The following is a 22359-nucleotide window of genomic DNA, read 5'->3' as shown; positions in this document are numbered from 1 at the left end:
TCACTCACCTATCCTTTCCTGCTTTCCCTCATCTCCTTTTCTGCTTCCTGGCCACCTGGAGTTGAGCAGCTCTCCTCAGCACAGCCCAGAGTGTTGGGAGCCACGAGAATAGGCACACTATGGAGGACTCGTTGGTGCGGCATAATTCAAGTATCCCAATGACAAGTGTTGAACATTTTTCATGTGCTTGCATGTCACTGTGTATCACCTCACCAAATCCTTTGCTAATATATTTTAATTGGGTTGTTTGTCCTCTCATTGCTGAATACTGATACTTTTCAATGAAGGAATTACACTCTGTTTAGAAGTGCAATTTATTTGCTAAAGACAGATCATAAATCAATTGAATTAATTTAAGTCAGCATTTTCTCTAATAACAAACTAAGTCAGTCCTCCAGCTTCATTCTTTTTAAAATAGAAAAAAATGGAGTTAATGTTGGATATAATTCCTTACAAAGGAATGCTCTGAAAAAAAAAAAAGGTGCTGTCACAGAAACTGTTAAGAATTTTTTTTTAACACGTTAATTATAAATCCTGGCCACATGTACCTTTATATAAGAATTAGATTGAATAGTCATTAAAGATAAGCTAGTAGAAGAAAACAGAGGAAGAGCGGAGGAGAAGGGAGGCCAGGATGATGCACACAGCATGCCACTGCGGAGCTCAGCAGGCGGCACCACAATGGTCCAGTTTCCTACAAACACTCTCCACGCCAATGGTGCAGATTATGAATTAGTCACCTCAGGGGCGGTAGAGCACCTGGGCATGTGGCCATAGCATTCAAGGGACGAATGTCTCCCTTTTTCCTTAGAAATCTCAACTGCATTCAAAGAGCCAATGTGATTGATAGATGCATTAATGAAGAATATAATAACATGGCAATTAAATTTTAAATTTCTTTTTGTGCAATTTTTTAAAAAGCATCTTTGGCAAAGTATTAGCCACAGTTCTACAGGGTAAGTGTGCTTTACACAACAGGAGAGAGAGGTAAACCCATTGTATCTTAGAAGTTGAGAGGGAGAGAGCACACGTAGACTTATAATGTATCAGCCCATGCTTTCCACCTTCTTTTGAGATAGAGGTCTCTTTTTTGTCTTCTATGTGAATCCAAGGCTTACTGGCCACAGACGGTCCAGGAGTCCTCCTGCTTCATTCAGGACAGCTGACAGGTATGTGCTATCATACAGCTTCTACATGGGTTCTAGGTATTTGAACTCAGGTCCTCAAGCTGTGTGTCAAGCTCTTTATCTCTTCAGCTCTCAAACTGCTTTTAAGTAATAAGTAATCTATAGGTATTTAACACATAGTAAAATAACTCTACTTAAGTCATTGCTAGTTCAAGGTCAGAACTAGAAAAAGCGGAGAGCTGGGTATGTACCTTAGTGAGTAGAGTTAAGCATGAAGCCTTGGGTTTAGCCCTAAGCACAAGGTGTGGTATAGGACGAGGTGTGGTAATACAGGAAGGCTGAACCACGTGCATCAGGATTTCAAGATTATCCCATATGCCAAGTTCAAGGGCAGGCAGCCTGGGATACAGGAGACTGTTGTCTCAAAAACAAAACCAGAAACTGGAAAAATGGCTCAGCAGTTCAGAGCAGTGACTGCTTCTCCAAAGGATCCAGGTTTAAATCACAGGACCCACATGGTGGCAACAACCATCTGTAATTTCAGTTCCAGGGTATCTGACATCTTCTGACCTCCATGGGGCATGCATGTACACATGCATAGATATACATGCAAGCAAAACATCCATATATTTAAAATAAAAATAAATCTCAAAAAATTAAAAACATATTTTTCCCATACAAGGAAAGCCCAAAATAAATATTGCTTTCCCAGGCTAAAATTAAGATCTGTTATAAGAATGTTTAATTCAATATCAATTTTGGAAATATAATTATATTTTAAATATTTTATATCTTTCTATAGTTTCTTTTAATAATATTTAGTGGTGACTTAAAAAAATATTAGACATGTAGAGCAAAAGAGAATAGAGCAGTCATTTGATTCCGTTGTTCAAGACGACTTACTGATCCACAAAAGCAAGCAAATGGAACTGACATACATGACTGGGTAACTTGCGGGCTCTCCAGGGCACTTTACTTAATTGTATATGTAGCACTGGTGCTTCCTATATATAAAGTACTGAGATCTGGGGAGCTAACTCAGAGATAGAGCACTTGCTTAGCATGCAAAAGTATTGGGTTCAGTCTGCTTAGGGATAGTAGACAAGTTATTGAAATTCCCTCCTTCTGACCAGGGCAAAATCTACCAGACAATCTGTAAGCACATTTCCAGAGAAAATAAAAATAGTACACTTCATGGAGCTGTTTCTACTGTGGAACACTTTTGGATATGATTGCTGAGAATATGAACTTTTAAGTAGTGAAGAATACGTCATTTATTGCTCCCCCTGGGTCTGAGCGAAGCAAAGATCACTTCCTAATGAGAGTACGACACGTGTCTGTGGGTGCTCAGCACTCCCCATTACTGCTCTTACCACTCCGGGCTGTGGATAAAAGGATGAATCAGTGGCTACAGGTACTTGCTGTTCTGGAAAACCTGAGTTTAGCTCCTTTCACCTACACCACGGTGCTCTCAACTGCCTGGACCTCCAGTGCCAAAGGATCCCACACGCTCCTCTGGCCCCCACACATGTAGCATTATTTACAAAGATAGCCACAAACATAAGTAAAAATAAGAAAAACAGATATTAAACAAAAACTACTGGTACCTCGTACTTTTTGAATCGCACAGGTTGTAAGAGCTGGGGTTTAGGTGAACATAATTTGGTTTGATCATGTGACACTGAAATATGCATTTCAAGCAACACCTACTGGCAGCCTGTCACTTTCTGTGGGGCACAGTGTCTGCTGTAGCACAGAACTACCAACCCAAACCCTGTCCCTCTCTGCTCACATGCCAGGTCATAGAAAGACCAACTGCTGGTTTTTAGATTTTTTTTTTTAAGATTTATTTTTTTATTTATTATGTATACAATGTCCTGCCTGCATGTATGCCTGCAGGCCAGAAGAGGGCACCAGATTTCATTATAGATGGTTGTGAGCCACCATGTGGTTGCTGGGAATTGAATTTAGGACCTCTGGAAGAGCAGAGATTGCTCTTAACCTCTGAGCCATCTTTCTAGCTTGCCCAGTTGCTTTTTAAGGCCCAAGTTTTGAAAAGTGCCTCTGCAGACTGTCTTCTGTTTTGGTTTACTAAAGCAACTGGTACCTACTAGTGATCTCTTGACAATGTAGGGTGATGGGCCTTCAGAGAGCATCCATCCATCAGAATGGGTACCACCTAGCCAAACTGGAGCACACCATGGCTTTCTTTGTAAAAAATATTCATTTACTCTGTGTGTGTATGTGTGTATGTATGTGTGTGTGTGTGTGTAAAGCCTGAGCTCAGGCTGATCTTGCTGGTCTTGCACCAAGCTCTTGAGGAATACAAAAAACATTTGTTTAGGAACAGTTTGTTATAGTAATAATATTCTTCCATCTTTCTCCAGCCAAACTCTTCTAGAGCTCAAGTCAAACACCCTACTGGAACTGCATTCTTAAAGGTCAATCAATGGTTTCATGCCCATCACACCAACAGCCTCTGATTCTCCTTCTGTTGGTATCTACACAGCTTTTGACAACTGGAAATCTTTATATTCTTGGACCCTGCTAAATGCTCTTTAGCTCTGACCAAGGATCTCCGGTCTGACTTTCTAAATTTTTTCATGCACTGTTATGTTTTTTTAAGTGACCTATTAATGTATTATATGTGTGTGTGTGTGTGTGTGTGTGTGTGTGTGTGTGTGTGTATTGTCTGCATGTACACAGCAGGAGAGGGCATCAGATCCTAAAGGATTAAAGTTACAGGCAGTTGTGAATCACCATGTGGTTGCTGGGAATTGAACTCAGGACTCCTGGAAGAGCAGACAGTGCTCTTAACTGCTGAGCCATCTCCAGCTTCCATGGACATAGGTTTAACTATAAGCATAACCCCATAAGCATAGATGCTCTGATTTAAATTCCCACCTCTCCCACAATAGGTTGGATGACAGCAACAGTATTATTAAGCACAAGTAAAGTTTATTAGCACTATGTGCTGGGCCTTATACCAGGCTCTCCACACAGCATACACAAAACTCTGTGTCTACCCAGTAACCCTGCAAGCCCACACATATTTTACAGAGCCAGCTTATCTACTGCTTGTCAAACTTGCTCTATTGAGTGCTACATTCTCTCATTTGTCATTGTCTCCCAGGCATACATGTAGGGAGTTTGAGCACAGAACACCAGGGCCAAGAACGTCTCACAAGTCTCTCCTGTCATTTTATTAATTGACTACACTAAGTTTCAAAGTCACAATCATAACACATAATTGAACTACTCAGCATCACCATTACTGAAGATCAATGCCAAATTGCAGTATTTACTTCGTTTAGACAATACTACTGTGTGTCTGTTTTGGAGATATAATTGTAAAATGCCTTCAAAACAGAAACCTGGCAGCACTGAGAAGATCTTTGAGTGAGATAAAGTAAAGGCACCTGAGGAGCATCCCAGTTCATGATTAAGATTGTACTAAAGGAGCCCTCGCAGGCAGATAGTCGCGCAGATGTAGAACACAGGTCAGATATGAATGAAATCAGGTGGGAAAACGCCATGTCCCACCTTTGCCTCCCCTATTTTTGAGAAGCTGTCTCTGAAATCCACTCCATTGCTCTCTTTCTCTTCTCTTCTCTTCTCTTCTCTTCTCTTCTCTTCTCTTCTCTTCTCTTTTCTTTCTCTTTCTTTTAGATGTGGTCTTTCTACATAGCACTGGCTGTCCTGGAACTTACTATATAGATCAGGCTGGCCTTGAATTCACAGAGATGTGCCTGCCTCTGCCTTGCTAAGTTCAATAATTAGGATTTACCTCAACACAATTTAACCACCTGGCCAGTTGTGGGCACACACTGTAACCCTGCACTCAGGAGACCCAGGCAGGAAGAAAACGATTGGGATCAAGGCCAGCCTGGACTTCAAACTGAAATCCTATCTAGAAAAATCACAATCATAAGACAGCTACCAGAAGGGCTGTACTTCCTGAGGGCCAGAGCACCTTCTGCACTGAAGCATGACAGTGCTGTCCTCACAGCTTTCTCCAGTAGTGGCTGCAATGAAACCCCTTAGGAGGCCTGCCTATTTGCTGCAAACACTGTACAACCATTGTCTATTGCCCCATTAACAACCCTCATACACCTACAGGAGTGTGGTCCCTCTGGACAGCACTGCTCTTTCCTTCTACTGTGAAACAGGGGATACCTAAGCTCATCTTTAGTCCTTAGCTGTGCTTCAATGACCATACTGGTTTCTTGTTTCTGCTTTAAGATAGGGTCTCCTTATATAACCCAGGCAGGCCTCAAACTCATAGTGAACCTCCTGCCTCAGTCCCGGGTCCTGGGATTATAGATGTAAGTCACTATGCTTAATTTGGTATATATTTTCTAGGAAAAAAAATAAACAAATATAAGCTATACATAATGGTTCACAACCAAAATCTTAGTTCCTATGACATACAAGCTACAGAATCAAGAGTTCAAAACCAGCCTCATCTACCTGGTATGTTCGAGGTCATCTGGGGCCACACAAGAACAAAACACTCCATAAATATAGATACAATCTGTACCCAAATCTGCAGTATACGAATTCTTCTGATATACTTTATTTGTAAGTTGAAGAAACAGTTAAATTATCATCTGACTCAATTTTGTCAGGAAGCCAAAACTCAGTAACTTATATTATATGTGTCAGCAGTTATTGAGTACTTATTCACTAGTTCTAACAATTAGAACAGATTTTAAACTTGTTGAAAAATGAGATTTCCTTATTATTATTATTAGTAATAACATTATTATTATTATTAGTAGTAGCAGCAGCAGCAGCAGCAGCAGCAGCATTATTTTGTGACAGGGCTCACTATGTAGCCTTGGCTAGCCTTGAGATTTCTTTATAATGGTTCTAATTTTATTTTATTTATTTTTTAAAGGTGTGTGTGTGTGCATGTGCGTGCGTGCCATGACATGTATGTGGAAGTCAGAGGATAATTGTGGAGTTGGTTTTCTCCTTTTTCTACCTTTATGTGGATTTGAGAAATTGAGCTCAGGTCACCAGGCCTTGGGGGGCAAGTTCCCTTACCTGTTAAGCTGTCTTAAGAGCCAACAACTGCTAAATTTTAGAAGAAACTCAAGAAATGAGAGTGGCCCTTGGTTTGGCTTAATGATATGCTGTTATGAGGCCATAAAGACACTGTTTCAAATATCAAAATGCTTCGAAGTTTTTAGAACCGCACCTTGAAGTTTCTGGGGGGCGTGAGAGCACAAGTGCCCAAGAGCTTCTATAGAACTCACACCCATTCACGAGAGAGCAAAACTTGCCGGGCCCAAGGCCACATCTTCCTGGCTACTGCTCGAGCTAGAGAACACCGAACACCCAAACAGTGACTAAGTCTCTATGTACCGATATAGCTTCTTACTATTTTTACCTCGTAACACTTTATATAGTAAAAAAAAAAAATTAACAAGCTTAAAACGACAGGGAAAGGCCAGACACTGCAAAGGAAACAGACTTTGGTAAGCAAATACAGTTTAAAGGAAAAACAAAAACAGTGAAGAAACACGACTGCTTCAAATGAAAGGCAGCAAGTTGCCGGGCGGTGGTGGCGCACGCCTTTAATCCCAGCACTTGGGAGGCAAAGACGGGGGATTTCTGAGTTTGAGCCCAGCCTGGTCTACAGAGTGAGTTCCAGGACAGCCAGGACTACACAGAGAAACCCTGTCTTGAAAATCCAAAGAAAGAAAGAAAGAAAGAAAGAAAGAAAGAAAGAAAGAAAGAAAGAAAGAAAGAAAGAAAGAAAGAAAGAAAGAAAGAAAGAAAGAAAGAAAGAAAGAAAGAAAGAAAGAAAGAAAGAAAGAAAGAAAGAAAGAAAGAAAGAAAGAAAGAAAGAAAGAAAGAAAGAAAGAAAGAAAGAAAGAAAGAAAGAAAGAAAGAAAGAAAGAAAGAAAGAAAGAAAGAAAGAAAGAAAGAAAGAAAGAAAGAAAGAAAGAAAGAAAGAAAGAAAGAAAGAAAGAAAGAAAGAAAGAAAGAAAGAAAGAAAGAAAGAAAGAAAGAAAGAAAGAAAGGCAGGCAGTGAGTGAGGCTCTGCTCTGCTGGGCTCCAAACCCCAGCTGGCAGCCGCCCTTTACTCCAACACCCTTTGCTCCACCGACTCTGGCCAGCAGTTGTCTAAAGCTCTGTTGTTACTCTCCTCAAGCCTGCTCCATCACTGCCCTCAACTCCACTGTGTGTGCTCAAGAACTCCAATCTTGGCTGCAGGTGTGTCAAGTGTCCAGATGGGTGCTTAGCACCATTATGGACCCCAACCTTGAACACCCATCAATAAGCATCTTGTTTTCCCAGTCAAAACCAAAATGCTCTAGCATGCATACCTGTTTTCAGACAATAGGTCATTCTGAAGTGGCAGCTGGTCTCAAATCCACCATCCTCCAGCCTCAGGTTTCCAAGTGCTGGATTTTTACAATTGCTTGCTAACCACATTTCAGCTTCTTCTGATGTTCCCACCTCCTGCTTTGGTTTTTCTTTTCTTTTCTTTCTTTTTTTTTTTTCTTTGAGACAGGGTTTCTCTGTAGCCTTGTCTATCCTAGAACTTGCTTTGTAGACCAGGCTGGCCTAAACTCACAGAGATCCACTTGCCTCCACCTCCCAAGTGCTAGGATTAAAAGGTGTGTACTACCACAGGCTCAAAAGGTACTCTTAACTGACCCCAAACATTTAATTCTTAGCTCTTAAGGAAGTAGAGATAAAGCAACCGATGCGGGCTGTGGTGGACGCGGGCTGTGGTGGACGCGGGCTGTGGTGGGCGCAGGCTGTGGTGGGCGCAGGCTGTGGTGGACGCGGGCTGTGGTGGACGCGGGCTGTGGTGGACGCGGGCTGTGGTGGGCGCAGGCTGTGGTGGGCGCAGGCTGTGGTGGGCGCAGGCTGTGGTGGGCGCAGGCTGTGGTGGACGCGGGCTGTGGTGGACGCGGGCTGTGGTGGACGCGGGCTGTGGTGGACGCGGGCTGTGGTGGACGCGGGCTGTGGTGGACGCGGGCTGTGGTGGACGCGGGCTGTGGTGGACGCGGGCTGTGGTGGGCGCGGGCTGTGGTGGGCGCAGGCTGTGGTGGGCGCGGGCTGTGGTGGGCGCGGGCTGTGGTGGACGCGGGCTGTGGTGGGCGCGGGCTGTGGTGGACGCGGGCTGTGGTGGACGCGGGCTGTGGTGGACGCGGGCTGTGGTGGACGCGGGCTGTGGTGGACGCGGGCTGTGGTGGACGCGGGCTGTGGTGGGCGCGGGCTGTGGTGGGCGCGGGCTGTGGTGGGCGCAGGCTGTGGTGGACGCGGGCTGTGGTGGGCGCGGGCTGTGGTGGGCGCGGGCTGTGGTGGACGCGGGCTGTGGTGGACGCAGGCTGTGGTGGGCGCAGGCTGTGGTGGACGCAGGCTGTGGTGGGCGGCTTTACTGGCATTCCTGTGTTCTGCCTTATGATTTATGTTTGTTTTCATGGGAAGGCTTTTTGCCCAAGATTCAGTTATTCACTTCTTAGATGCACAGCTAGCTAGATGTTAACTGCTATAATTCTCTCTCTCTCTCTCTCTCTAGACATGCACACGCACACGCATACACACACACACACACACACACACACACTTGCAAGAGACAAATTATACTTCCTTATTTCAGAAATTCTTCTCAAGAAAAAGGTATAATGCCAAAGAAAATTAATAGCTTTGTCTAAGATGTATCTGTTTAATAAACAAAAGAAAAATATCAGTTTTCATAAGCAAGGAAAAAAGCCCAATGATTTGTGGCAGTCAGAACACAGCTATTCATCAGACAGCCACCAAGATGACTCCACTCTAAGAAGATAGTGACCACTAAGTTTCTTCAACTAACCTAATATTAGATTTCTACTATGGAAACTTTTCTAAGTCAAATGATACCAAGGGGAAACCTGGTGTTCAAGATCTGTGACTTTCTATCTTTGAAAAGTAGAATAATCTATTTGCTTTTTTCGTTTGTGTGCATATGTGGTGCATGTGTTCTGTGGCAGTGCCTGTGTGGACAGCACACAAAGCTCAAGCTCACCACCTTGGTGCCCTAAGACAGGGTCCCCCTGAATTATTAACCTTTCAGCTAGGCTGGAATGATAGCCACGTCTGGCTTTCCAGATGCAGGGTGGGTATCTGAATTCAGGCCTCATGCCTGCACAGCAAGCACTCTCACCCTGAAACAGCACCCAGCATCCAGAGTATTCTTAACTATATTTGAAAATTATTAGCAATCTCAGAATGTTCTTAAAAAGATTTTCTTTTTATTTTAGGTTTGCAAAAAAATTTCGCAGTCAATGTCTAACATGTTACCTTTGGTTGAGTATACTGAGAAACCTGAGCTCCAGTCTCAGGGAAGGTAACACTGATTTAAGAAGAGCAACCTTCAGTGCTCACATACTGAGTGAGGTATGGCAACCAACCCATGTGTAGTCCCTAAGCAGTGGGACAGAAGGCTTGGACCACAGACCCATTATTTGTATACCCTCCGAGTAAACTGGGACTGGAGAATACACATAGTCAGAAGACTAAAAGCAAGAGCAATTGCTATTTAAGTTAGATTTCAAATTTAATAGGGATGCTAGAACAGACACCAGCTGCAACTAAATTTAATTATCAATTTCTCAAAGAAAACCAACCCAAAATTCCCTGAAGTAAATGAGTAGAACAGCAGAGCAGCCAAGAGGTATTTCACTGACAAGGCAGAAGGCACTGAGAGTCTAGTAAACATGGAAACAAAGGTGATTTGTCAGCCTCCCTAGCAGCATTCAGGATACTAGGGAAGAAATCATAAATCATGAGAAAGAAAAAAGACCAAGCACTCAAAGTGGGAGTAAAGGGAAGAATGTACACATTTAGTTGAAGAACTACTGTGGATTATGGTGTATAGTGAAATTCAAATACTTTCATAAAAATTACTTATTTATGTATGGCATTTTCCCTGCATAAATATCTGTTCATAACATGCATACCTAGTGCCTTTGGAGATTTTGAGTTACAGGTGGTTGGGAACCACCATGTGGCTGCTGGGAATCAAACCTAGGTCCTCTGTAAGAGCAGCTAGTATTCTTAACCACTGAGCTATTTCTCTAGCCTCCAGTTCAAACCATTTTAAAGGCTACACTCCAATGTGTAAGGAAGCATGCCAACAGCTTGTCAAAAGACAAATTCACCCTAGGTAAGATAGGATTCAAGAAGCTTTCCCCCATCCCCAATAACAGAGCGGTGGGGGCAGGAGAATGAGATTCCATCTGGAAAGAAGAACAGGTTCTACATGCCTGTAAGTCCAGAGTTACAGGCAGAAAAGATCTGGAACTAGAGGTCACCTTCAGCTACAAAGCCTGGGTAATTTGATATAGCCTCAAAAACCAAAACAAACCCAAAGAAGGTTACTGTCACCAGTGCTGCTTTTATTTATTAGTAGGTGAGGCCTTGTTGGAGGAAGTGTGTCATGGTGTAGGTTTTAAGGTTTCAAAAGTTCAAGCCAAGCCCAGTGTCTCTCTCCTCCTGTTGCCCACAGATCTCTCAATTTCTCCAGTACCTTGTCTGCCTGCACATCACCATGATTCCCACCTTGTAAATAATGGACCAAACCTCTGAAACTGTAAGCCAGTCCCAAGTAAATCATGTCTTTTTACGAGAGTTGCCACTGGATCTCTTGGAAACAATAGAACACTAAAACATCTATCTTAAGTCATTCATACCCGAGAGCTTATTAAATGCTACTTTTATATCAAGTCAGCTGAACCACTTTAAATTTGTCAAAAAGCGACAGAGTACAGGACTATGGAAAGGCACTATGTGATGTATTCTTTGCCAGGGTAATAGCTGGACAGTCTTGTTACTTAGGAGTTATATTGGGTAGCCTCATTCATTGACCCCAGAGTTTACTGGGTATAAATGATGACAAATAATTAACTATGTAATAGTACCTAATAATCTCAGTTTGCTTTTTAATAGTTTTGTTAGGACAGAAATCATCACAAAAAGATATATATATATATATATATATACCTCTCAAGAAAATATATGCTTTAAAATAAGCTTTTAGTCTATATTTGTTGATATGGATTAAAAACATAAAGCAAAAATTTAATTTGGTATATATCAGTGGTAGAGCACTTTCTCAGCATATGCAGAGTCCTGGCTTTCTACCTTCACCAACAGAAGGAAACCAGATAAATTTACATTTGATGAATGCCAACCACATGCTGGCATGTTCAGGTCCATTAGTTGAGGAATTCATACTCACCTAAATGTAATTTTAATTAACATGGCTTTTACAGTAACACAAAAACATATATGGGTTTAAAAAAAAAACAAGTTGAGGCTGGAGAGATGGCTCAATGTCAAGCTTATGCTCTGCTCTTCCAAGGGTCCAGCTTCAGTTCTCAGCACCCACATCACATGGCTCACAACCACCTGCAAATCCAGCTCCAGGGGCATGTGACACCCCTGTCATCGGTGGGGGTGGGTATCTGCACTCATGAACACGCATGAGTTCAAAATAGAGCTGGCTTTAAAAATGGAGACTCTTCAACATAATCCTATTCACACTGTTCTCTTCTCCTTCACCTCTCTCCATATTGTTATTAAAGTACCTTCAGTAGGAGACTGAGAGATGACTCTTGAAGAGGACATGGGTTTGACTCCCAGCACCCGACGTCAGCTCACAACTATTCATAACTCCTGTTCCAGGAGATTCAACTTTCTCTTTCTGCTCCTCAAGCACCAGACATGTATGTGTTGCATCAACACACATTTGAGCAAAACACTCATACACATAAATAAATCTAATAAAATAAAACACTCTAAATATATCGCTCCTTATAAACCAGTATGCTTGGGGGCAAGAGAGATGCTCAGAAGTTAAAAGCAGTGGCTGCTCTTCCAGAGGTCCTGAGTTCAATTCCCAGCAACCACATGGTGGCTCACAACCATCTGTAATGGGATTTGACGCCCTCTACTGGCATGCAGGCATATATGTAGGCAGAGCACTCATACATATAAAATATATACATAAATAAATTCATATGCTTTTGTGAGACTAGCTTTTAAAATAAGAGAGGTATTTTTTTAATTATGAAACTGAGGTAACATTTATTTAATCACCTCTTTTGCTATTAATAAATACCAGTCTAAAGTTTTAAAACAATCGATTTTATCATACCAAAAAATCATTGCCATTTCTGTTCACAGTGGGGGTGGAGTGGGACTGAGAGAGCAGTAAGGTGACCATATCTGCATGAAGTTAAAGGGCAGGAAAAGGAACAGGGTTAGGTCAGACAGAGCACAAAGGCTACTTCTTTTCTTATTACAACCAATAGCTTCTGAAAGTCTGTTTTTCATAGACAGTTTATAATCTATGAAAACCTTGTCTTTTTTCCTTAAAAGCCAGAATGTGATTATATATCCCTTAGGTTGGCCTGGCGTAACCAGATATGTGCTCACCACACCTGACTAAGAGCTGAGAAGTACAGAAACTTGTAAGAATTATAAAAATTTCTATTTGATCACCACTTCATCGCACAATCTTGATGTACATAGCAGGAATAGCTGGCTTCCAAAAAAATTTGTGATTTTGTACAAACCTTGGTCAGGGCAGTGCAGGCCTTTTAAGGCACCAGTTTTAGCATGTTACAGTTTTAGCCCTGTTAGCCAAGGCTCACCATGCACCATGCACGTCTCATCTTGGAACTCGTACCCAGGAAGGTGGCCTCACTCACTTCCACACTGGGCAGAGTTCCTGCTTGGATGGTCAGAACACCTACCACATGTTTAAAGGCATACAGAGTTTTTTCTTTATAAAGCAAAGTATATTCCAGGAGAATTTAAGTCCCTGAGCAGGATGGAAAAGGCCACAATCTGTATAAAAAGCCTTCATAGGTTGCTGGTTTTCAAATTGATCACATGGCCCATCACCGCCCAAGTCCACTGAGGAGGTTCTAGTACTGCTGAGTCTCACAGAGGTTAGGGAGCGCTTGGCCTGCAGTTGGGAGAGGAACACACTGGCTTAACTATGAACAACAAATCTGTGCTTCCGTTTTAGAACCAGGCAGCCTTTGCAATCAGTAACTGTTTTCCCACATTTCTCTCTTTGCATCTTTCCCACTGTTTCTGTGTGCTTTTTTTTTTTTTAAAGTAAGTCTTTTGTTATTTGTCTTCTATTGAAGAGCCATAATGCTCTATAAGGAGAGGCACATAGGATAAATATACAAATTAACTTTAAAACCAACAGAGGTTTACACATTTTGTTCATCTGAAATGCCTAAGGAAAAGATATCAGCACAACACTAAAGGTGGAGCTGGTTAGTGTTTCACTGGGGACATGTACTATGGTTTCACATCCAGGCAGTCAGCAGTGGCCACCTTAAAGAATTTACTGTTTACACAGTAAAGTCTTACACAAAAGTAAGTGCAGAAAATGACATTTATGATGTCCATGGTCACGGAGGTCAGTGTTGAGAAATGGGACCTTCACCCACCCAACTGCTAACCTTCTCTTTATGAATCTCCAAGCTTAAATGCACACCCACTTCCTTCCCACGTGCCAATCCTGGAAAATGGCATAGCGGGGGCAGTTCACAAAACAGAGCTATTTTAGGAAAGCATCACATGACGGGGCAGGAACGTTCAGTCTTTTCCTGCACCCCTTCTCTCTAGAGCTCTTTAAGTACCTGCTAAGTCTCCACCTCCCTACCTGACATACAGATGTACAACTCAGATTTCACCACAGAAAGATAGATGGCAATTTTATGCTTTCTCTCAAATTTTCAAAAGCTATAGCACTTATCCCAAGCTCAGAGGTAGAATTTGACTCTCTAGAATACCCAGAAGATTGTCAACTGTATCTTTTCCTAACAGTAAAATATAGTGTTCATTAAAAAGAATAAACGATTATAAACACTATCTGGTATCTTAAGAGTAAAATATGTAAAAACATATAAAACATTTCTCTTTTAAGTTCATACTAAAACATACACATTTTGAATTAAACAATTAGAGATTACTTAAGATTATATCCCTAGCAAGCACCACAGTGAGTTTAAAGAACTAAAGCCAGCAAAGCACTCTTCCAGACACTTCCATAGTTAATGCAATAGTTTACCTATTACATTAACTAAACACAACAATTCCAAGCCTGGGCATGGACCTGCAGCACATTTTACAAGGTGCTACTGTTTTCATGTTACTTTACTGCAAAGCAAACCTTTACATATGAACCACCTAGTTAACATGAACATTACTGTAAACATCCTGTTACTTTCATTAAATAACGGATCCTAGCTGAATAACTGTATTTCCTACTGCTTTAGGAAATACAGTGTAGAACTATAAAGGCAGACGTTGTGATTTCACTCTAAGCGAAAGCAGTGAAATGTAAGAACGCTAAACTGCCTGAATGAACAAATCCTGGTCTCTCTCGGCACACAATTCCGCCAGCACTACCCAGCACAGGAGCAATGACATCGGTGGAAGGCATGGGGAAGCATTATTATCATAGTAGTGTGTGAGTTTTGTCACCTCAAAAATGTGCTGGCAATATTTATGAAGGATGAGATGTAAGAGTGCCGAGCACATTTCTCCAGAGCTGTGTACTAGCTACACGCAGCCTCGTCGGTCTGCACAGACAAGCTGCAGATGGAGGTGAAGGCGCAGCCTGAGAACAGACAAAGCAGGAACTCACCAGGCTTTTGCTGACACAACTGTGTTCTGCTCTTCATCTCAGGCTACTGCTTTCTGACAGAACGATACACCACGATCTTCCTCCTGCTCCTTCCCAGAAGCTGAAGCACACTGAAATCTTCCAAGCAGGTCCCTCCTATGAGCATGCTCGGTAGGTATCTAACTTAAATGACTTGGTATCTCAGCATGCCATGACCTACTTCCAAACAAACTCAGAGAGCTGCACACTCAAAGACCATCAGCTGTAATCTATGCACACTGCCGTACTGTCAGCTGGACTTGAGTTAAAGTCTTGCTGCTTCATTTAACTTGATGTGACAAGCAAGAACTATGCCTATACTTTTATTAAAACACACCCTTATGTTTCAATAATTTAAAATATTTATTTTGTTTTTTATTGTATATCTGTGTGGCGTCTGTGCACATGAATCCTGGTGGCAGACAAGAGAGGCTTAGATCTCCCAGGCGCTGAAATGACAGGCATCTGTGGGCTGAACTGGGTCCTTTGCAAGCCCAGCCATGCTCTTATTGGATGATCCACCTCCAGCCCCAGGTGTCAGTGTTCAACTACCAATACAATATGCCAAGATGCTGGGATGAACTGCAATTTAAGACATCTAAGATGTGGCTGCCCAAGGTAAATATAGGCACGGATAAAGCAATCAAACTAGAATCCATGTCACCTTTCTGTCTGTCCCCCTGCCTACCCACCAGGAAGTACGACCTGTGGAGTAGGTGCTTCTGTTTGTCACTGCAGCCCACTCTTTATTTCCAGTCCCAACCACATGCAGCTTGGCTGGTTCTTTAGTTTTCTTTACAGAGGTGTTTAACTTCTCCTGTGTAAATAGTAGTGGCCTGCAACACGTGTACACTTGTGCCAATGTTTGCTGTCCTCAAATTAAAGTTGATTTTTTTAACCTACAGATTATATAATCGATTATAGATGGTGTTACGTAACAGTAGGTATGACCCGAATATTGCTAAGTGTAGAAAACAGAATCTTTTAAACTCCCTCCACCGTGTTTGTGTGTGTGTGTGTGTGTGTGTGTGTGTGTGTGTGTGTGTGTGTCCCATGTCTTGGCTGACCCGGAACTCAGAGAGAGTTCTGTCTTAGTGCTGAGATAAAAGGTGTATGCCACTACTTTAGTCAAAAGAACATGTTTTACAAAAGTGGTAGAAAACCTGGAGTTTACACATACATATTGATATTATTTATATTTATATTAGAACATAAATAGTTTGCTGTGGTTGCTGGGTAACCTATAGGAACAATCATGGACTTTGGAATGATGGTGATTTATCCCTACTCCGTTCCAAGCCAGCCCAGTAAAACTCAAGCACAGAAGTCTTTCATAGCCACTTCCCCTTTTCCCTCTAGGCAGACAAGCAAAACTAAGAAGTATTTGTAGGAAGAAGCTGTATACTTAACACACACAAGGACGAAGACAGCAAGTCTCTGATGGAGCAAAACTAACTCTATCACTAAATTGTCACATATGCTAACCAGCGCTTTTTGTTTTTTCTTCTTCTTCTTCTTCTTTACAGCCCAGAGGCAGGAAGATCGTGAGATCAAGCCAGTCTTGACTATACAGCAAGTTCAAGGCCAGGAAGAGGAAATAATATAATAATAATAATAATAATATATAATATTAATAATAATATTAATGCATGGATACATAATTGAAATAATTTTTAAAAATCAACGACTAAAGATGTAGCTTGGATAGAATGCTTGTTAGCTTCTGCAAGACCTTGTTCAACTCCCAGACTGAGGGTTGGGAGAGGACCACTGAGAAAGTATACGGAACCACAGTTAATTTCAACAGTTTCCCAGCAAACTGGAAAACTATGTTTCTTTTTTTGTTTTTGTTTTTTTTTTTTTATTTTGTTTTTTGTTTGTTTGTTTGTTTGTTTATTTGTTTTTTTCGAGACAGGGTTTCTCTGTGTAGCCCTGGCTGTCCTGGAATTCACTCTAGATCAGTGAGGCCTCGAACTCAGAAATCCGCCTGCCTCTGCCTCCCAAGTGCTGGGATTAAAGGCGTGCGCCAGCACTGCCTGGCTGCAAAAACTATGTTAACTTCAAAGAAAAATACCAACAAGACATTTTCTTTGGCATTCTTCCTGTCACAGAGGTTTGGAGCTTTAGGTCTGTAGTAGATGCAGAACAGTTATCTTTGAAGAAAAAGCCTAGGAGAAAGAACAAAGGATAAAAGCAGGCACCCAGAGTCCCACACAGACTCTAGAGGAAGTGGAGAGAGCATTCTGAGGAGGAAACTCACTTGAGCTTTTATGAGGCTAAGGGGAGAAGGGACAAGGGACAGGCAGGAGGGAGGCCTGAAACCCACACATGGACTGAAGATCTACACTGGCTGCAGGAAAAAAAGACTGTGTCAGCATTAAGGAGAAAAAAGCTAATTATTCTAAGAGGAAATCTGGAATCAGACAGCAAGAGTTGGGCTATGTTTGAAACTACTGCAGAGTAAAGACATCATGTCTAAAACAGGAAGCAAACCCAGACACGGGCGTGAGTGCACATGTTTGCATGGACACACACACACACAGAGAAAGAGAGAGAGAGAGAGACAGAGAGAGACAGAGAGAAAGAGAGAGAGAGAGAGAGAGACCCGCTGGAAGGAGGACAGGCAAAGAGGCAACTCAGGCAGTCCTGTTCTCTCCCTTTACCCTTTACATTTTCCCACACCGCGTCCCTTCAGCATGATTCCCCTCTTGCATACATTCAATTTAAGTGTTCACGGTAATTTAGAGGGTTTTGTTTTAAATCTGTTTGAGATAGGATTACAGTCTGTAGCCAGCAGGCTGTGAGGTTGTGACTGTCTGCTCAATCTTTTCATAGTGGAATCACGGTGTACACAACCACCTTGTGTTACTGTGTTGTTAATCTCCATGTTACGGAATCATTCTTTAACTTTGGCTTACCCTTTCTACCCGAGAAGTCTGAGACAAATATTCCCCAAATGTCCCCAATAAGAATAAGTTCTTAAAAAAAAAAATTCAACAAAGACATTGTTTAATTCTCTGAGAATCACATGTTCTATGAAGACTTAAATATGTTTGTTTTTCTATCCCACACCTACAAGTGTGGGGATGTGAGGTCCAAGAATGGAAATGAACACCAGATGAGCTTTTCACTGCTGTTTTCAAACAGATCCTTACTCTGTTACCGAGGCTAGCCTAACACGCATGATTTTCCTGTGTCATTCTCCTGGGTTAGATGACGACATGCACCCCTATATCCAGCTTCCATGAGTTTTGCCTGCAATTTGTTGTTCCTTGAGAGCAGTGTTAGGCTCCCAGTGAACCTGAGAAGACACAGAGAGCAGACAGACACTCTTCCTTCCTGTGGTTCTCCACTGCATGGCTGTCATTACTGCCTCCACAGTGTGCTCGGACTCACAGTTGCTGCTGTGTGCTTGATCGGTGGAGTCTCACGCTACAGTCTCTTATTCTGTTTACCACAGGAATGCAGCAGAGCCATCTAGGGTAGGTGAGGAACATCAGAAAACACGCACATGCTTACACACGTGCTTACTCACTCCAAAGGTCTTTCTGTGTGAGGTCACACATTGTACACACTGTGGAGAGACTCCTTAAATTCTGATGTTCTGAGAGAGATTAGAGAAGCTACTCTCTAAGGAATTCCTAAGAATTAAGCATTGAACACTGTGAAGTACTGTTAAATCACCGATGCTAATTTTTCCTTTATATAAGTAAGCTAAGACACTGATAAGTAGAATAATTTGACTCCCCGACTGCCAGACTTTAGACCCTGTACATTTGCTATCTTAAGTGACAACCAAGTGTACTGCCATCCTGCCACTATGAAAACTTCACAAGACCTTCAAGAAGCCATACTCCATCTATGACTGCTTGCAGCTCAAGAAAAACTCCTCCCCCAGCTATGCCTTTTCAATAAGCGTGTGCTAGACTTTTCAGCCACCAGAAGGCTTTATGAACTCTGGACGACCCCTCAGCTTTCCCCACTCAATCTAAAAGCCTGGAACAATAAACAGCCTCTAGCTTGGAGCCCAATGGCCTCAGATACCCAGTGACATACATAGGCCCGGAAGAGGTTATCCCAACCCACAAACCCTACCTAGCTGATAAAAAGACGCCTGTTAAGGGGTACTGGTTTTCTCTGGTGGTATATCCCTCTGTCTCGTAGTTCACAGACAGAGAGGGATAAGTAAACAGCTGAAATACAACACAGCTAGCTGATATAAAAGAAGCCAGAATTTCAGGAGAAAACACAGGTTTGCATGGGCGCTGTGCAAGTACGATGGGCACTGTGCAAGCACGCACTGGTTGTCTAGGGCATGGAGCAGGAGTGGGCCGGAGTGAAGCAGGAAGGAGAATTTATGAAACACTTCTAAAATGAACAAGGAGAAGAAGGAGAAGAAGGAGGAGAAGGAGGAGAAGGAGGAGAAGGAGGAGGAGAAGGAGGAGGAGAAGGAGGAGGAGGAGGAGGAGGAGGAGGAGGAGGAGGAGGAGGAGGAGGAGAAGAAGAAGAAGAAGAAGAAGAAGAAGAAGAAGAAGAAGAAGAAGAAGAAGAAGAAGAAGAAGAAGAAGAAGAAGAAGAAGAGAAGAAGAAGAAAAGGAGGAAGAAAAGAGAAAGAGGAGGAGGAAAAGGAGAAATTTGACAGGTCTAGCTTTCCATACAATCCACTTCCAGTATGAGGTTCCATACCATTTTCATCGACACCAAACATTCCTCAGTGCCCCACCTGCAGTCTGTCCCTCCTTCCATGCTTAGCCCCGGCACCCACTGATCTGTGCTCTGTCCTTACACTTTGCCTTCATGGAAAACCTCAAACAGAATCATACGGTATGCAGTCTATATATGGTCTTCTTTCAGTATACCACGGGCTTGAGGTTTATCCACACTGTACTATCAGCTAGTGTTCTTTCAATTTCAGGTAGTATTCTCTTGCATGGATACTGCCCATTTGTTGCCCCTTCATAGCATCTGGGCAGGAGATGGCACCCATGTCCATTCTGAGGCTATGAGGAATAATGACACTATCCACATCTTAGCATACATCTTTGTGAAATGTAGCTCAGTCCTGAATAGATGGATAGAAGTGGGACTGCATAATCAAGCTTGTGAGTAACTTTTTTCAGAAACTGCCAATTTCTTTCCAAGTGGTTACCCTGCTGCATATTTCTGTCTCCATTGTAAGTGTTCCCAGTAATCCACAGCAATGAACAACTTGTCAGTGGGCGTGGGGGCTCTTACTTTGCAATTCCCGGAGGTCTGATGATACTGAACATTTTTCATGTTTATGTTTGACATCTTGGCCTACTTAAAAGTTGTCTTATGAGTTTTAAGCATTCTTACAGTTGTGAATCAACTCGTAGGTAGAGAGGTAACTACACTCCCAGTCAGCAGTTTGTTCTGTGCTGTCTCAAGTGTCTAATTACATAAAGCAAAAGTCTGAAACTGGTAAAGTACCACATCCATTTTTCTTTAATGACTGTTAGCATGTTTTGGACATGATGTCATTATTATACAACCTATGGGTTGCTGTCTTGATTGACATATGGCTTGCTAGTATTACAGCATTATTGGTAGAAAAATTATCCTTCCTTTACTGAATTCCTTTGGCATTGTCATTAAAATTTTTCCATTGGTTTTTGGTTTTGGAGAGCAGAAATAATAAGTAACAAAAGATAAGAAAAATAAAACAAGCTATAAGTAGATCTGGGTTGAAAGGGCAGCAAAGGCTAATGAAGTCAGCAGGACGGCTGTACTTCTCTCCCAGCCGTCGCACTGATCTCAGACGGAGGCAGTGGAATCAGACAAGCATCTGAGGGGAATAACCGGATCACTCACACCCCCAGCAGCCCAGCCACGCCATTTTCTACCCTAGTTTTACAAAATGACAAACTCCCAGGCCTTTACTTGGACCCTGAGATTTCCATTAAGTTTTTCATTCCCAGGAAGAATGGGAGAAAAGGATAAAATGATTTTAATTTCAACTTGTTTACAGAGTTTGAGGCTATATGTATACAGACCTTAGTTACAAAATACAGAAAGAGTTAAACAGTTTCTCTCCAAAACATCTAGTCTTCTTCCAATGGTTCCTGTGGCCACCAGGCTCACTGATGTCTGCACTAGTATATAACATTTAGAGGACCTTAGAGTATAAATCTATCAAATTACAGTTGAGTACTTAGCTGGTTGGACGCCCTCAAGATTGCACTGTCCTATATTAATGAGAAGTGTAAAGAAATCTAATCAGCCAGGGAAGGAACAGTGCTCAAAGGATCCTGAACACCAGAAGGAAAACCACAAGTTAGAAAAGGGATCTTGAGAATGAGAAGACAAACCACGATTTAGAAATGGCTGTTGTCATCACTGCTACGATTCCATTCTGTACACAAACCAACCACTCAGAGTCCCAGGTCCACACAATGCCAATCAGTCTCAAAGAACTGACAGCATACTGCTGGCAAAGACATCGCTTTGTGATTTATGGATTTCTCATCTGGGACTTCAGAAGGCAGTAGAAAAAAGGAAGTAATCTGATTTTAAAAATATATGCATTTTTAATAACTATCAAAATCTAGAACTTTTCAACTATATATCACAACACTGAAGAGCTAAAGAGAGGCTCAGTGGTGAAGAATGTGCTCTGCTCTTCCAAAAAAGCCAAGTCTGTCCCGGCACTCACACTGGGTAGTTTATACACGTGCCCAGAACTCCAGCTCTTATCCATCATATGCCCTCTTCTGGCCTCCGTGGGCAGTGCACTCACATGCATACACACACACACACACACACACACACACAAATTAAGTGGAGATAGAGAGGTAGCTCAGTGGATAAGAGCACTTGTTGGTCTACAGAGGACCTAGGTTCAGTTCCTACCACCCTCATGGTGGTTTACAACTACCTGTAACTCCAGTTCTAGGGGATCTAATTCTTCTGACCTCCAAAGGGACCATTAAGCATGCACGTGGTGCACAGACATGCAGGCAGGCAAATCACTCACAGAATAAAATGAACAAACTAGAAAAAGAAAATGGGCCCCACAGGTTGTTAAATGGAAGGGAGCCGTAAAAAGAAGGTATCGGAGGGGCGGGGACATAAACTTACAGGAGTCTTTGGCAGAAATACATTTTCATGCAAAAGAAGCTTAAATATACCATTGACTTTTATTGTAGCAATAAACCCTTAGCATCTACTTAGCATTTGGCAAGATAATGAATAGACCTAATTATATATTATTTTGGCATTTTAGTTGTCTGTTGCAATAAACAATACTTATATCAGGAAAAAAAAAAAACCCTAATGCTTTACTAAAAAAAAAAAAAAAAAAAAAAAGGACATATAAGACAATCTTGCTTCTGAATAAAGGTATAAGAGAAAAATATTTTTAAAATACTGCATTATATAAGTAAAAAGAAAAGCCAGGGTTGGGACAGGATTATTATTACTTTCTGCTAAGAGACATTATAATAACTACTTAATACCTCTCCCTCCAATCAGAAGTTGTATTTTTTCCTATTCTGCTAAGAACACTGTCAATGAGTT

General features: G+C 41.9%; 1 protein-coding gene across 35 annotated transcripts in view; it reads right to left on the bottom strand.

Moving 5' to 3' along the window:
• The window catches only part of Plekha5 (pleckstrin homology domain containing A5), a 165763-nt gene that overhangs the window by 92583 nt on the left and 50821 nt on the right, over window positions 1-22359 (bottom strand). The window contains exon 1 of one of the 35 annotated variants that reach the window (XM_076940742.1): window positions 14806-14824. The exons of 32 other annotated variants lie outside the window; for them this stretch is intronic. Coding sequence is in view for 1 of the 3 variants with exons in the window: in XM_076940747.1 (XP_076796862.1) it covers window positions 13089-13104 (16 nt within the window). In the remaining 2 variants the exon portion in view is untranslated. Of the gene's footprint in view, window positions 1-7465; window positions 7485-12259; window positions 13105-14805; window positions 14825-22359 lie in introns of those variants that run through there. 2 more of the 35 variants (XM_076940743.1, XM_076940747.1) reach the window with 2 other exon arrangements.

This window comes from Arvicanthis niloticus, chromosome 9 (assembly GCF_011762505.2).
Source record: "Arvicanthis niloticus isolate mArvNil1 chromosome 9, mArvNil1.pat.X, whole genome shotgun sequence".
Taxonomy (NCBI): Eukaryota; Metazoa; Chordata; class Mammalia; order Rodentia; family Muridae; genus Arvicanthis; species Arvicanthis niloticus.
The sequence above is the reverse complement of the archived record's forward strand: the minus strand, read 5'-3'. Positions and strand labels throughout refer to the sequence as shown.